Source organism: Euprymna scolopes, chromosome 3 (assembly GCF_053919585.1).
Source record: "Euprymna scolopes isolate OS-2025 chromosome 3, ASM5391958v1, whole genome shotgun sequence".
Taxonomy (NCBI): domain Eukaryota; kingdom Metazoa; phylum Mollusca; class Cephalopoda; order Sepiida; family Sepiolidae; genus Euprymna; species Euprymna scolopes.
Window position 1 is genome coordinate 4,983,427 of NC_136484.1, and position 15,194 is coordinate 4,998,620.

Consider the following 15,194-nt stretch of genomic DNA (forward strand, 5'->3'; position numbering starts at 1 on the left):
CAGTAGTCTGCATAATCAAATCATCAACCTGCATCTTAAAATTCTGAAACATCAATTTTTTAATTAAAAATAAAATAAAAATTTTCTTAACTCTTCAAAATTAATCGGTACAAAAATCTCATTCAAGTTAGAATGGACAACAATTTGCAGTTTTGTATGACTGGTCACTCACAGTTTTAACCCATTATCTTTAGATGATGTTTGAAAGTGTCTTGAAATAAAAGAAACAATGGATTAGAATCCTAACATTTTATTGCAAATTAATTCTGTACAAATTGGTGTTGACATTTTTCTGATGCAAACGATACGTAACTTTTTCTTCCAGTGGTTTCGGTAAGAAGAGCTCCATTTAACGGATAGGTGTCCACGGTTGTATAAAGTCTTTGAAATAGACTTTGGCTGAAAGAAAAAAAAAATATTTTACCAATCACAAATGAGTTGTTTCAATTTTTTAAAACTAAAATTTAATCTTTGAAATTGTTACAGATTACTTAGCATTTTGAATTTTGCAAAATACATGAGATTACTTGAATAAGATTTGGCGTAAAAATATAAAGGCATTAATTCGCATCTCAGAGAAGTGATTGTATTAGGAAAGAAAACATTTGAAAGACAAGGAGTCGAGTGTTTCAGCAGCTGAGAGAACACATCAAAGTTAAGAGTTATTGTGAATTACGGCGTCAGTTTCTATTTTCAACAAAAAAAAAAAGTCAAGTTAATGCAACCACAGTTGAGTGTCAGAATTTTTGAGAATTGATGCCATGTTATAGAGAAATATTAATTATGATTCAAAAGACGGACTTTGATTTTATTGTTTTTGTGATTGAAAGTCAACAAGAATGTGAAGGGTTAACTATGTTTGGCCATGTAGTGAGGGCTAGTTAAGTCTAGTTGCATATAGAGGGCTAGCTGTGTTTGGCCGTGTATAGAGCACTAGTTGAGTCTGGCTGTGCATGTAATGCGAAAGATGTAAGTGCCTATCTGGGCATAGGTCTATGTGGTTTGACATGATCTTTAAAGATAACTAGTGGGGAGGGGTGCGCCCGGCATTGGTTGGCTGTTAAAAAAAAAAAAAAAAAAAAAAAAAAAAAAATGGGGTCACATCAGCCAGAAGCAAAACTAAAAGAAAAATTTTGTAAGAAAAAAGATTGACATGTACCCGAAGCGAACTCATAACTCTAGTAAGCGAACACCTATTGATGGGCCCACGAGGACACAGATGTTATAACATCGCAAATTTAGCTATTTAAAACGGAAGAACATAACGATGGTTAGTGTCTGCAGTTTGCAAACCATGTCGAAAGCAAGGTTTTTATCTGAACTACACTTAAAATCTTTATGATGTACTTACTTGTCATGTTACATTTCAAAAATCACGTAAATTGAACAAGTTTATTTTTTGAACTAAAATAATATTTTATGATGAAGCGAGATAGTGTTTTTAGTCGGCCATGTTTTTGATCCAGCATAACTTGATTTGAACTATTGAGACCAAAAGCAGTCTTATAATTTATACAATTTATTTTTAGTGATTTTAATACTAAATTTTATAAATTATTATTTATACAATTTATTTTTGGTGATTTTAATACTAAATTTTATAAATTATTATTTATACAATTTATTTTTGGTAACTTTAATACTAAATTTTTTAAATTATAATTTATACAATTTATTTTTAGTTACTTTTATACCAAATTTTCTAAATTATTATTTATACAATTTATTTTTGGTGATTTTAATTCTAAATTTTTTTTAAATTATAATTTAAATAATTTAATATTAAAATCACTAAAGATCAGAAATTTGTATTTTTTTAATTAAAAAGCAAATACTTGATCAATTTACGTAATTTTTTAAATATGACATCTTCGTCCCATAACGAGTACGTACATCATAAAGATTTGTTTGTAGCTTTTTTTTTTTTAAGTAGAATTCTAAATAAGCACAAAAAAATTCTCCCAAGATTTTAACTGAAAAAATTCTGAAGCAATCTCACTTACTGCATGATGTTTCTTACGTTAGAATATTCAATAAATTTTGGTTTGTAAAACCTGCAAGATTCTTAAGTTTCAAAATAACTGTTTCTGCTTTATCGTTATTTTCATGGCAAATGCTATCTGAACTCCAATCTATGGTCCTCCTAAATGTGGATTTCATAAACAAACCTTATTTCTTAGAACTGCACATGTTTGTCTGCTTTCCAGCTTACTACAATATGGTAGTCTTCAAGTCTAACGTAAACAAGTTCTTGATGAGCCATTCCCTTTAAGTAACCCAATTTACCAAATTTTCACTACTAACAATTACTACGATATTGTTTCATTGACTACCATACATTCATTAACTCTTATCCTCAAGTGGCCTCTGGGCCTTGATAATTGATGACTCTTGTAAAAAAAAAAAAAAAAAAAAAATTAAATAAATAAAAACTTACGAGGTTCCTCAAATTTCTCTGGATGTCTTGCTATATAATCTTCAAAAGCCACCCACTTTCTTCGCGTATAATCTTCACGGTAACTCTTCAGGAAATAACCTGCACATAAACCAATCAGACCGAAAGCTACATGACGCTGGATTCCTATGAACAAAAAAGAAAAAAGGCAATTTACTTTATTAACCAAAGGAATTGTTGATTGTTTAATATGATGCTGATTATTTTCAAAAGTCAAACTTTTAGAAATAATTAAACAGAAAATCTTTACATTATCAATAATTCCGTGTCAAATCATTCAGAAATTTAAGAATTTTAAACGCATATGCACAAATTTTGTTGTAACTTGCACCACAGATGGATATCAGAAAATAAAAAATCTTGAAAATTTGAGCATGTAACTCCAAGTAGTTGTTGATTTATTTTCCGTTTTGAATCATGTAAAGTCGCCCATGCATCATTTTAATAATTATATTTTCATTTTGGAACATGATATAACATTGAAAACTCGAGTTTTGGCATCAGATTCACTCAGAAATAAAACATTTCATGTGATTTATTGTGATATTTTCAGATTTTGAAATTTTTCACATGTGAATCAAAATATGGTGAAAAAAAAAATATGATTGTCGCAAGATGATAGAAAACCGATTCTAAGTGGACAACCTTGTTACATCTGAAGCAGATTCGTATAAACTTGTTGAATTGTAACGGAATTGTAAGGGACGTTTGCAGGAGGAAGGATTTATAATCCAGTCCAGTAGCACACCAGCAAATAAATATGACAGCCTACTGCTTGTGTCCAGGAGGCATTTAACAGACTTCTTTCCTCTGGTGAAAGTTACAAACAGAAAGTGGGAGCAAGCTTTGAGAATATCCAAGCAAAGTCGAGGAGCTGGTGTCTATGTGAAAGGAATAGATCATCTTGGGTCTCTGTGTTGTTTCCTGAGAAGAATTCCGTCCAGTGTCAAATGTGCAATTGGTAGATGTGCTTCATTTCACCTGTAAGCACTTAATTGCTTCATCTGTAAATTTCAATAGGGAAGACAAGGATTGTATGTCAGCCCAATCATTTTCCTCTTTAACTCCTTGGGAAATTTCTGAAAAAGGATCTTGGCCATTAAATGAATTCCACCCAGATCATCCACGGAAAAGTTGCAGAAATAAGTGTTCCTAGCTCTTCCAAGAGAGATGCAGTCCTGGAAATGAACTTTCCCAGATCAGAGTAGGAGATCTCCTGCTCGTTCTTGTTTTTTTATGGGGATGGGGCATCCTACCGGATTCTGAGACAAGTGAAGTCTGTAATTTACCATGCAGATTGCAACGCAATTTGCTGTCCATTGATGGCTGGAGATGGTCATGTAAAAAAAAACACATCATCGGTCAATATAGACAAACTTTTTTTTTTTAGGAAAAGTGGAAAGCATGATGTTATTATATAAGAAAAAACAAATGTGATAGTGGAAGGAACTGCAAATTGACAAAAAAAAATATTTTGAATAAAAACAAAATTATTGCCAAAAAATAAGTGCGTTTTACTTCGTTAAATAAACTTCCTTATGTTTTTGATTAATAATTAAAAAACGCAAATATTTGGAAGCTAACCTCTTCAATTTAGTCTAGATTCAACATCTTCAATATAGCATGAATAAAGAAAATGTTCAATATTAAAAAAAGGTCAATTTGTTGTTTCTTCCCGCTTTTTACATTCACCTCTTAATTTGATGACATAAGTTTTCGGGTATTCTGAAAACGAATAGCACATGTAAAATTGTCGCTGACAAATAGTCTTGTCATCAACCAAACAATGCATGCACGTGCCTTGTTTGGCCTGCCATCGGAAAGCAAAGCGTTATTATATACAAACTATTTGTTGACGACAATATTACATGCGATATTCATTTTCAGAATACTCAAAAATCTGTAAATATTGTCAAATCGCATGGAAAAGATAAAATAATTAACAAATAAACTTTCATATTTTTATTTATTTTTTTTTTTGGGGGGGGGAAAATCTTCATAAAAAAGATGCAAATATTTGGGAGCTAAACTCTTCAATATATAAATATATATGAAATGCGTCCGTTTAAAACATCACTTATCTATGCAAGCATACAAAAAAATAACAATAATGACGTAAAAAATATGTTTATATAAATACACATACACTCTTTGTTTTTTCAATTTGGCTTTTTATTTCTTTTTTTTTTTTTTACAAAGAAGCGACCACTTATCAAGCCACTTGAGGTTAAGGGTTTATGAATGTACAGTAGTCAAATGGGAAAATGTCGTAGTAATCATTAGTAGTGGAAATTTGGTAAATTGGATTAGTTAAGGGTACGGCTCTTCTGTGAGAAAGAGGGAAGAGAAAAGGGCATCCCTCACTAGGCTACGAAGTCTATTTTGAACGCTGTCAAGATAGGATAAGCTGCTTCTAGGAGCTCCTGCCCAGATGTTGCAACAGTACTCCATCCTTGGCTCTTATACTGGTAGAGAATTGCATTAACAGAAACGGTAGAACAATCGCACCATTTTTCCAGCAGTGTTGGCAACGGATTTGATGTACGTGTTCCATCTCATATCAGGAGTAAAGGCCAGACCTAGAAGCTTGTCAAAACATGGAGCCTCCCCAAGACAAGACAATTGATGCCAGACGGAGATCAGAGTGTTGATGATGGAAAGATAGAAGCTTGGTTTTACATGCATTAAAATTAACCAGCCACCCTTTCCCCCATGTGATCAAGATGAGGAGAGAGAATCAGAGAGAACTTTGTCGTTTATGGCCTTTGAAGTATTGCCATAGATGGTAATGCTGTTAGCATAAATGTCTACGAATGATCTTAGGATGTGATTTGGGAGATCATTGATGTAGATCAGAAAGAAAGTTGGGTTCAGGATGGACCCTTGAAGGACTCCAGCATTAATACTGTGAGCCTCTGATTTCTGCGTATGAACCACTACCCTTATGAACCTATCAGAGAGAAATGATTCCATACCATAGCTGGAGATTTTATGGAGTAGACCTTTATGCCATACCCTATCAAAGGCCTTTGATATTTCAAGGGAAATTGCCTTAGAAAGGAAGCCTCCGTCGAGAGATTCGCTAATCCTATGAAATATAACTGTTAGCACATCTGCAGCAGAACGGAAACCATATTGCATGTCACTGATGAGGTTATTTTTGCTGAGGTGGTTGACTTCTCCATTTAACACAGATTCCAGCAACTTACTCATGAGTAGGGCTGTGACAACAGCATATTCTTTTTATTCTTTGGACTCTCGGGTATATATCCGACACAGTTAAACACACTTAATCAACTGAGAACCACATCCGTCTATATAAAAACATATAAGATATTAATAGATATATACTCAAGAGTCAAAACAATGAAAAGAATATGCTGTTGTCACAGTTCTACTCATGATGCACAGGAGATTGGTCTGTATTGAGAAGGGGATGACTAATCATCTGAATTTTTAAATATGGGACATAATGTTATGTAATGGATGGCTGGAACCATCCGATACATAACTGAAAAGAAAAAACTTCTTTAATAAAAGATTTAAAAGAGTGGGCATCGAATAATCGATTGTCCACCAGTCGAAACGAGAAAGTGCTTACGTCGTAAACAAGAGAAATCAGACGACGATTTTTTTGTTTACAAAACAAGGAAATGTGACATTCCTCGGAACTCTGGAATGTATAGAATTTAGCATGAGTGATAAATTCACGTGTCGATCAGCTGAAGATAAATCGCACGATGATTCTGGGTCAGGAGGTGGCGAAAAATTGTCAAAACAGAATGCGTGTTCTATTATCGAGCAGTTGATTGACAGATCGCGTGGATTGGAAAAAACCAAGCGAAAGATATGCCAATATAAGCGGTGATTTTTGGAATCTAACGAAAAGCAGAAGAAGGAGAAGAAGAAGGAGGAGAGAAGAGAGAAGAAGAAGAAGAAGAAAGAGTTAGGAAGCGTGCGACTGTCGAGAGTATAAGGTTTCCACACACCCGTCTCCATCACTGAAATGAACAGTAAGCCACACTGTTAAAGTTTGAACTATTGACGATCTCTGTGTAAAACGAAAAATATAATTTGAAAACAAAATATATTTTTATATGAAAAGCCAGTGTGTCTTACGTCTTGATTTGTTATGCTGAGTTACGTCTAACCTTTGTGTGCATCTCAAATTCGGGTTCACCGGAATCTTTATTTTGACAGGTATGACAGCTATAGAAAGTTGAGAAATGAAAAATGCACAGTCAAGGGGGAAATAACTCTGTCGTCTTAGCCGTTACTATAACAACCAGAAATTAAACAACTAGACGATCAATAAGAGACGGCTACTGGGTTTTTGTTGCAGCGGGGAACTTACTAATTACGACTGTTCCCAACCTAGGGGTCCTGAGACTATACAATAATAATAATGAGATTTTCCAGGGTGTTGGGAAGCAATTCTCCTTAAGACAACCCTTAAATAGCTTTTAAGTATGGGAGCTAATTCTGGTTGAAGCTTTTTCAACACTATAATAGGAATGCTGTCAGGGCCAATTGCTTTACTGGAATCAAGGTTTTTGATTAACTTGGCAAAATCATGCACATATTTTTGTATGTCGCATAATGTGTTTTCAGACACAGGAAGAAAAAGAGGAGGGGGTGGCGGCCTTGATCACATGGGGTAGAATTAGCTGCAAAATTTTTGGCAATTCAATGTTTCCAAGGGTCAGCGCCTCCCACCACTCCTCCCAGTACATACACGCTAATCATGCCTCATAGATGTAAAATGGCAGAGTCGAAGACACCTTGGAGTAGAACCGACCCTCTCATAATCCCCCCCTCGGCATTGGTGCTTCCCTTATTTTCTCAACAAGACGAGTCAGCCAACAGGATGAGTACAGACCACCTCCCATTTTTTGAGTTGGCCTTGTATCTAATTGTTTATTTTTTGTTTAATATTTGTAATTTTTACATTTACAGAAAATAAATGATAAAAACCACAAAGTGTAGTGTCTGTTCTGATAGTACACTTCACCTTTTCTGTACAATGGAGGAGAAATCCTTCATGACTGAGGCAATTTAAATTTTTGTTCCTATCCAGAGTACCCCTTTTTCGTGAGTTGGACTTCCTCACATTAAAAACCGACCTTGTGTCTAACTCTACTCTCGTGGGGAGGCAATAAATAGAACCCCTAATAAGGGTCAGCTATTGGACACGTTTACCTTTTGTTTTACTGGCTATTGTTAAAAGTGCCTGAGATTATTAAAATTGGTACTAGTGCACTTATTGATCCGTGCTGAAATAACGTTATTATTTAAAAAGCCATTCTTAACATGAGGAGGGGAGGGTGATTTGTACCTATTCTATACTTTAACCTTACAATTGAATAAAAAAAACAAAACTTTAATTAAACTTGGAAATACGATTAAAAAATAGCGCGGATCAGTAAGTGCACTAGCACCTTAAACAAATTACTGGATATTAATTTTATATTATCATTGCAAATATTTTTTAACATTTCTTTTTAATGATAAAAATTCAACTACACACGCGTAAAAACAAACATGGCCATTAGTGAAAACAGCAGAGAATACCTCGGATAATAAAAGTCTTAATATAAAATCTACCCGTCGGTAACAATTTTAAATGTGATATTCGTTCAAAACATACCCTCTAAAAAAATCAATTGTTTAACGCCAACGGTAAGTCTTTAGTCGAGCGAGCGCACATTGACTTTTTATTGCCTTTGGTAGCATTTATTTGTTGTATGTTTATTTATTTTTTACCCCTTCCCTTGGCTATTGTTAAAAATGCCCGAGATTATTAAAATTAAATAGGTCAATGTGGTCTGGTTGTCCCACTGAAGACTTACTTGCTGAATTGAGGGGTATTACCCCCCCCCCCAATCTCCATATGTTAAGGACGGCTTTAGGAATAAACACCTCCAACCTCGCCATGTTAAGAACGGCTTTCAGAATAAACACCCTTTGCAGGTAAGTCTTCAGTGGGACACCCAGTTTACACTGACCATTAAATAAATCACTGGACATTAATTTTATATCATCATTTCAAATATTTTCTAGAATCATTTCTTTTTAATAACAAAACGTAAGAAAAAGGCGAAAAAGAACGCACCAGCATAAAGTGGACGAGCTTTCATAGAGTTGTTAATCATGGCGGTGCCAACACCGACTGCAGCCATTCCGAGTTCTTCGGCACTGAGATCCAAAATCCCCTTCATGACTGGAATTTGTGAAGGAATCACAAAAATACAATTTTTCACAATGGGCTACCAGTTTGTCGCCCTCAAACGAAACGACCTCTCCGCCAAGGTAATCAAGCTGACAGTCAGCTCGACCTTCAATAATATTCATAACGCGACATCAAAATTTAGACTCACCAACAAACCATTTACCGAACAAAACCACGGACGTCGTGATAAAACACCCTTTGGAATAAAATATATGTCAAACCTTTGTCAAAACATAAAGTAAATGCTAAATTATTTTAATTGAAAAATGCATAATTTAATTATTTTATTTCTTGTCCGGTATTTTTCTGTTTTTATAAACCATTTTTCTTTTAGATTTATATATTTTTTTCCTATTGCGGATTATTTTTATTTAATACTTTCAAATATTTGAATATAAATAAAAATTCCTGTTTTATAATTTAAAGAAAAATTGCAAATTGTTATGAATTACATATTTTTTAGATTTTACTCCTATTTATTTATTTATTTTTCGCAATTTAGTTTTCGTAGTAAACATTGTGCGCGTGGTAAGTCTTATTACGTCTAAGACCCTGCCTGACTGCTCTATTGACGCTACAATAACGCACGTGTCTACTTTAAACGAATATGTTTCACGTTGACTCCGAACGACCCACAGTAAAACTCGGTAAATATGGATTTTGTGATTATTTATTTATTTTTTGATGTGGATTATTCCGTTAGCCATGACAGAGTTGAAATGTTAATGTCGACTCATGGAGTAGCGGTTAACAATCAAGATCTGGAGATTGAAGGTTCAATCTTCATCACGGGCAATAAAAACGAAAACAAGCATAAATTAATATTTCTAACCACCGACGAAATGAAACAATTTCGCATCGTACATTAAATAAAAACGTTCAGTTCAAAATTTTATCAAGATTCCGCCTCGTTCGACTAGAAAATATTAGTCAGAATAATACAATATATTTAGATCCCAGAACCGATATTGTTGATTATTGTGCAATCCTCCAGGGAAATACCGGACTTTAGGCTCTCGGGCTAATACTAAAATGACATATGACTCTATTCGACCACAGAAGACTGTCCTCCCAGGCATTATCTCAATGTGGGGGTTTATTGCTCTCCATTTTCACTGGACAATGCCAGCGAGTCCAAGCTATGCAATTTTCGCTCCCCTCCCTTTTGTAGGGAGCTGGATTTTCCACATTCCCACGATATATATTTTCTTTCTTTGCGGAGGGGAGTCAGCACTAATAAATGGTCGGAGGCCACTCTAGGATAAGGCTTAGTAAGTGTTAAGTACATGGTGAGACAACCTGATCAGTAACTTGTAGAGCTTGATTATTTAAAAGAACGGCACAACAAGAACTCGTTTACATTAGATTTGAAAATGACCATGCTATAATCAACTAGGAAGCGCCACCCCACTGTATTATAATATTCCACAGATGGGCAGTTCTGGGAAATAAATTTTATTTATGGAATGTTCGTTTAGTTTTAGGCATTTTAGAGTGAGGTAAATTGTTGACTGTTCTAGCGAGACGATTAATTGTTGCAAACGTTTTACGGGGGGGCGGGAGGGGGGGGGGTTAACAAGCATTTGAGAGAGCAAGCTAGAAAATTATAAATAAATTCAACAAATTTTGTGTAATGGGGAAAAATAGCTTTATTTATTATTACTTTTAACACCTGTAAAAATAATTTCTCCTTTCACAAGCAGTTCTCAGATACTTGGTTTGTGTCAGTTGGAACGAACGACTTTCTGCTACAGAAAACATATTGCTTCCATAAGCTCCCTGGACTTACTTTTATTCCAAATCTGAAATTGAAAACATGTTTAATCTGTTGCTAAGATTGCTGGAAAAATGGTTGGATCATTTTACTGCTTCAGAATGTATCGCCTCTACCTAACAACTGAGTATTTCTGAGTTTTTGAGATGAAAATTGATAATTTGTATTATTTGAAGTCCTTTTCTCATCTTGAGTGTTATTTTTACAATGTTTCAGCCAAAAAAATACACCTGGAGAAGGTCGAAGGTTACATCAGCCAAAACATTGTGAAAATAACACTCAAGATAACAAGATTAATCTGAATAATTCAAACAATAGAAGTCAAATATGTCTTGAGATAGCGTACTGCTGCCACATATCTGAAGGTGCCACAGACTACCAAATTGAATTCACAATCTAGTTGAAGAATGATCTCTTTTCTTCTTCACAGCTGTTGCTAGTTTCTCTCTGCTCAATCATTATTTTCATGGTAGGTGCTCAACTGAGCTTCAAGCTCTGGTCTATCCTTGTTAGACATTCACAGTAAGCACCTGTCTGGTTACCACAACTGCAAATAACTTCCATTTTCTTCCTTCATATGACTTACATCAAGTAAAAGTTCCATGAACAGAGTTTCTTTCCAAGAACTTCTCATTTGTGGAAAAGAAATGCTGGCAAATATATTCCCAAGAAGTCAAGTTTGTTATTTTCATAAATAAAACTCATTATACATATTTGGATTGTTTGAACTCCGGAAATCTTTCTATTGAGCTTCATCTGCAAGGTCTTGTGGCATAGTGGATAAAGTACTTGGTAAATTCAGTCATAAAGTTACATTCTTCTGAAGGTTGAATCCACAGTGCTGGCGACTCTCAAAATACAATTGCGAATTACTTAAGAGTTCTATCCAGTCATGGCTGACAAAACAAGAGCATATTACCCTCGTGGATTAAATAATGGCTTCAGTTTGAAATTCTGTTCTTGAGTTTGACAAGATATACCTGAACTCGAAAGGTTGTGAAAATGACACTCGAGATGAGAACAGTAGTTCGATGAATCCAAATAATATGAATAATCAATCCTCATCTCAAAAATTCTGAAAAGCAAATCTTCATTATAATTCACTTTTTTTTTTTGTTGGATCAAATTAAAAAAAAAAAGCAAAACATTTTTTAGTCGAACGATATCAAAGGCATTTCTTCTAAGCATTTAATCCTAAAAATTTTGAGGACCTTGTATGTTTTAGATTGTAGAAGGTAAGAGCAAATCATGAAATGATGAGAGAAATGGAGTGATGTAAATAATTAAGAGAAAGTGAGATAAAGGAAATAAGAGGAGAGAGGGGAAAGAATGGATCTATTATGACATCACAATGAATTTTAAAATCCTTTGTGAAAATTGGTTGTTGTAAAAAGTTTTTGTTGATTAATTCTGTTACAGTTGCTGAACACTAGAGGATGACCTCCAATCTGTAGTGGAATGGGGACAAAAATGGATGGTCACATTCAATGCTGCTAAGACTAAGCTTGTTTCCTTCAATAACTACAAGAAACCTTCTCTGCAACCAATAGCAATGGCCAAGAACACACTGCCTGAAAGTACTTCTTTTAAACTCCTCGGCCTAACGTTTACAGGGAATATGAACTGGAATAGATACATTGAGAGCATTGCCAAGGCTGCTGCAAGGAAGGTTGGCTCCCTCTACCGTGCTAGAAAACTAATTATGCCTGACAGTATCCTATACCTCTATAGGGCTACCATTCGCCCATGTATGGAGTACTGTTGTCACATCTGGGCTGGTGCATCTGCTGCTTGTCTCTCGCTCCTGGACAGGGTTCAAAAGAGAGTCGCCAACCTGATAGGTCCTGAACTGTCATCTAGGCTTCAACCTCTGTCCCGTCGACGAGATGTTGCATCCCTCTGCCTGTTCTACAAATACTTTAATGGTGAATGCTCTGAGGAACTGCAAACACTTGTACCTCCCTGACGTAACTACCCCCGACAAACCTGACAAGCTACTAAGTCTCATCCCTTTACAGTAGAGATCCCTAGGTGCAAGAAAGCCTTTTACTCCAATAGTTTCTTCCCCAGAACTGCGGGTTTTTGGAACTCTCTTCCGGGATTCTGCTTTCCCAACTGCACTGATATGCAGAAGTTCAAGTGTAATGTTAACAAACATCTTTCTACTCATCTCCCTTCATAATGACCCTGCTAATTAAGTCCCTGATAGTAGCCCCCTGCTTCAAAGTGGCACTGTGCCTTGTTTGGGGTGAAAATTGAATAAAAAAAAGCAAACAAAAAAACATTGATATTGTTGAACTTGTCTAACCTTTTCTTTTTTATCTAATCAATATTTAATATACTGAGGTTGGCTCAAAGGGTCATAGGTTGTCTCTATTCACTTGCCTGCCCACAAGGGCAGAGTTGGACGCATGGTTGGTTTTTAATGTGGGGAAAATAAAAATCCTTGAATTATTGTATGCAGCAATCGAAAGACATGCCAACAGATTATAATAATTAAATTTCCTTTTAATTAAAAATTCCTGAAGCTCTTTTCATAAATAAAAATTAAAAAATGCATGCAATGTAATGTTGGTCTTAAAGACACACTTAGTTCTGATGACCTCAGCGGAAGATTAAATCTGGACAGTATAGGGAGAGTGTGCAGTATAGGAGACATCAATGATATGACCACATTAAAAGAATGGATGAAAGTTCTTGAATTAGTAAATATAGAACAGTTGCAGGTTCAGTTCATGGGGAAGACCAAAGAAAACATGGAAGGAAATGATAAAAATAAACCAAAAATAAACCTGAGGGAAAAATATATAAATAAAGACCTGGCCAGAGATAGTTTAGCTTGAAGTTTATTTCTTAAAATCTGACACTTGCCGCCATTAAACCAAAAAAGGTGACAAAGTAATATGGAGATTTTTTTTTTTTTGGTGACAGCACTTCATGTTGAGTTAATAGAAATTATTATTTATAAATAAATATAAATTTATAAAAGTTAATATAATGCAGAAGTGTAACAGATAAAGACAAACTGAAATAAATTAAGATATGTAACAGAATAAGCTATGTATTTTATTAATAAAATATATGTTTTTATTTTTAAATATTTTTCATGTATGGTGTTCTTACTTGTATCAGTATAGTCATATCGAAGATCTGTCTTGTAATATTTCGGAAAATCCTCCCTCATCAGACATGTTTAACTTTCCAATGTGCATATTAGAGCTATTGTGAATATGAGAAATTTTTTTTATTTTATTTTTTAATAAAAATAGAAATTATAGTTAGTTTTTTTTCTTTTTATATTTAAACTATTACAAAATTTTGATAGAAGTTTTTATTTTAAAAAATCACTAAGCTATTAAACTGAATTGTAATAAAAAAAGTTTTGAATTACAAAATCCAAAAATTTGATTTTTTAAAATTTTTCAGCCACTTTTACTCATGCATCTTTTAACCATAAAAAACGAAGAAAAATCAAATTTGACAGCTTTAAACAAACTCAGTCTGATGGAAAGAAAAGCAAAAAATTTTTGGTGAGTTGTTTTATCAAATTTCTTGTTCATATGTCGTTTGTGTGCATCTTTACAACACCAGCTTCAATTTGTAAACCAATATTTGTAATGAAAGCAAATTCGTTTTTCATGAAATATTTTCAAGTTTTCTTATGGCATGAAATATGCAGTCGAACAGTCATTTCGTCTTAAAAAAAAAAAAAAATCTCAGAAATTTTTTGTAAGTTTGCTTAATTTAAAAACTCTTAATTTCATTTTACGTCTTTTAGTGTATTTTTGCATTTGCGAAAATATATCCATATATTACATGGGGTTCAAAAACTAGAAAAATAGAAACTCTTTAGCTAAAGAATCAGAATCCGTCATTGTACAGGAATTGGGAAGATGACAAAATTGGCAATTGTATTGGAATCGTCCCATCACTAGTAAAAAATTAAACATGGTGACCAAAGGCCAATAATTAAATGATTTTCTTTAAAAAAAAGTATTTTTATAAAAACAAAAGTCCTGAATAATGTAAAACCCTACTTTAAATGAAGATATCAAATTGTAATTAAGGCATTTACATCTTCAGTTTATTAAAAAAACAATATTTGAAAATTTGCTGTTCACTTTATAGGTGGACGATATTTTGGTGAAAGGTTTGTTCGAAAAATTGTGTACCAAAATTATTTTAGGGTAAACTTACATAGAAAAATGCACTTTTTTTACATGATTTGAAATTTTGCTGTTTTATCTATATATCTATAAAAGTGAAATTGTCTGTGTGTACATTTCATACAAAACTACTCTGTCAATTTTCAGTCTACAGACTTGAGATTTGACATAAGGGTTATTGAAATTTGGGAAAATCTTTTTAATCGGTTTTCAGCCAGAAATTTGGCTGTTAAGGGGTCAAAGTTCCACGATTTGACCTTTGAAAATTCTACCAAACTCCTCCACCAATTTTGGGTCTAAACATTTGAAATTTTAGATGTAGGTTTTTTTTTTTTTTTTTTTACATAGGCATCACCACATTATCAAGGCCAAGAGGCTACTCAAGGATAAGGGTTAAAGAGTGTACAGTAGAAATTGGACATTATAGTAATCATTAGTAATGAAAATTTGGTAAAGTTGATAACTTATATGGAACGGCTAATCAAGAACTTATTTACATTAGACTTGAAGACAACCATATTATAGTCAGCCGGAAAGCAGGAAAATGGAAGATAATTCCACAGGCGTGCA

At 33.9% G+C, this 15,194-nt stretch overlaps 1 protein-coding gene and 1 long non-coding RNA gene across 2 annotated transcripts in view; one reads left to right on the top strand and one right to left on the bottom strand.

The window, feature by feature from the left end:
* Positions 1-234: 234 nt before the first annotated feature.
* On the bottom strand, positions 235-8,804 carry LOC145252845 (uncharacterized). Its single transcript, XR_013863690.1, has 3 exons — positions 8,568-8,804; positions 2,438-2,581; positions 235-399 (listed from the first exon to the last, which is right to left on the bottom strand). It is a non-coding gene; the product is annotated as an uncharacterized LOC145252845 (long non-coding RNA).
* A 408-nt stretch (positions 8,805-9,212) lies between these two features.
* LOC145252852 (DNA-directed RNA polymerase I subunit RPA49-like) overlaps positions 9,213-15,194 on the top strand; it is a 32,138-nt gene continuing 26,156 nt past the window's right edge. The window contains exons 1-2 of the mRNA XM_080112866.1: positions 9,213-9,331; positions 13,885-13,988. Of these exons, the coding sequence (XP_079968992.1) occupies positions 9,292-9,331; positions 13,885-13,988 (144 nt within the window). The 5' untranslated portion in view covers positions 9,213-9,291. The remainder of the gene's footprint in view (positions 9,332-13,884; positions 13,989-15,194) is intronic.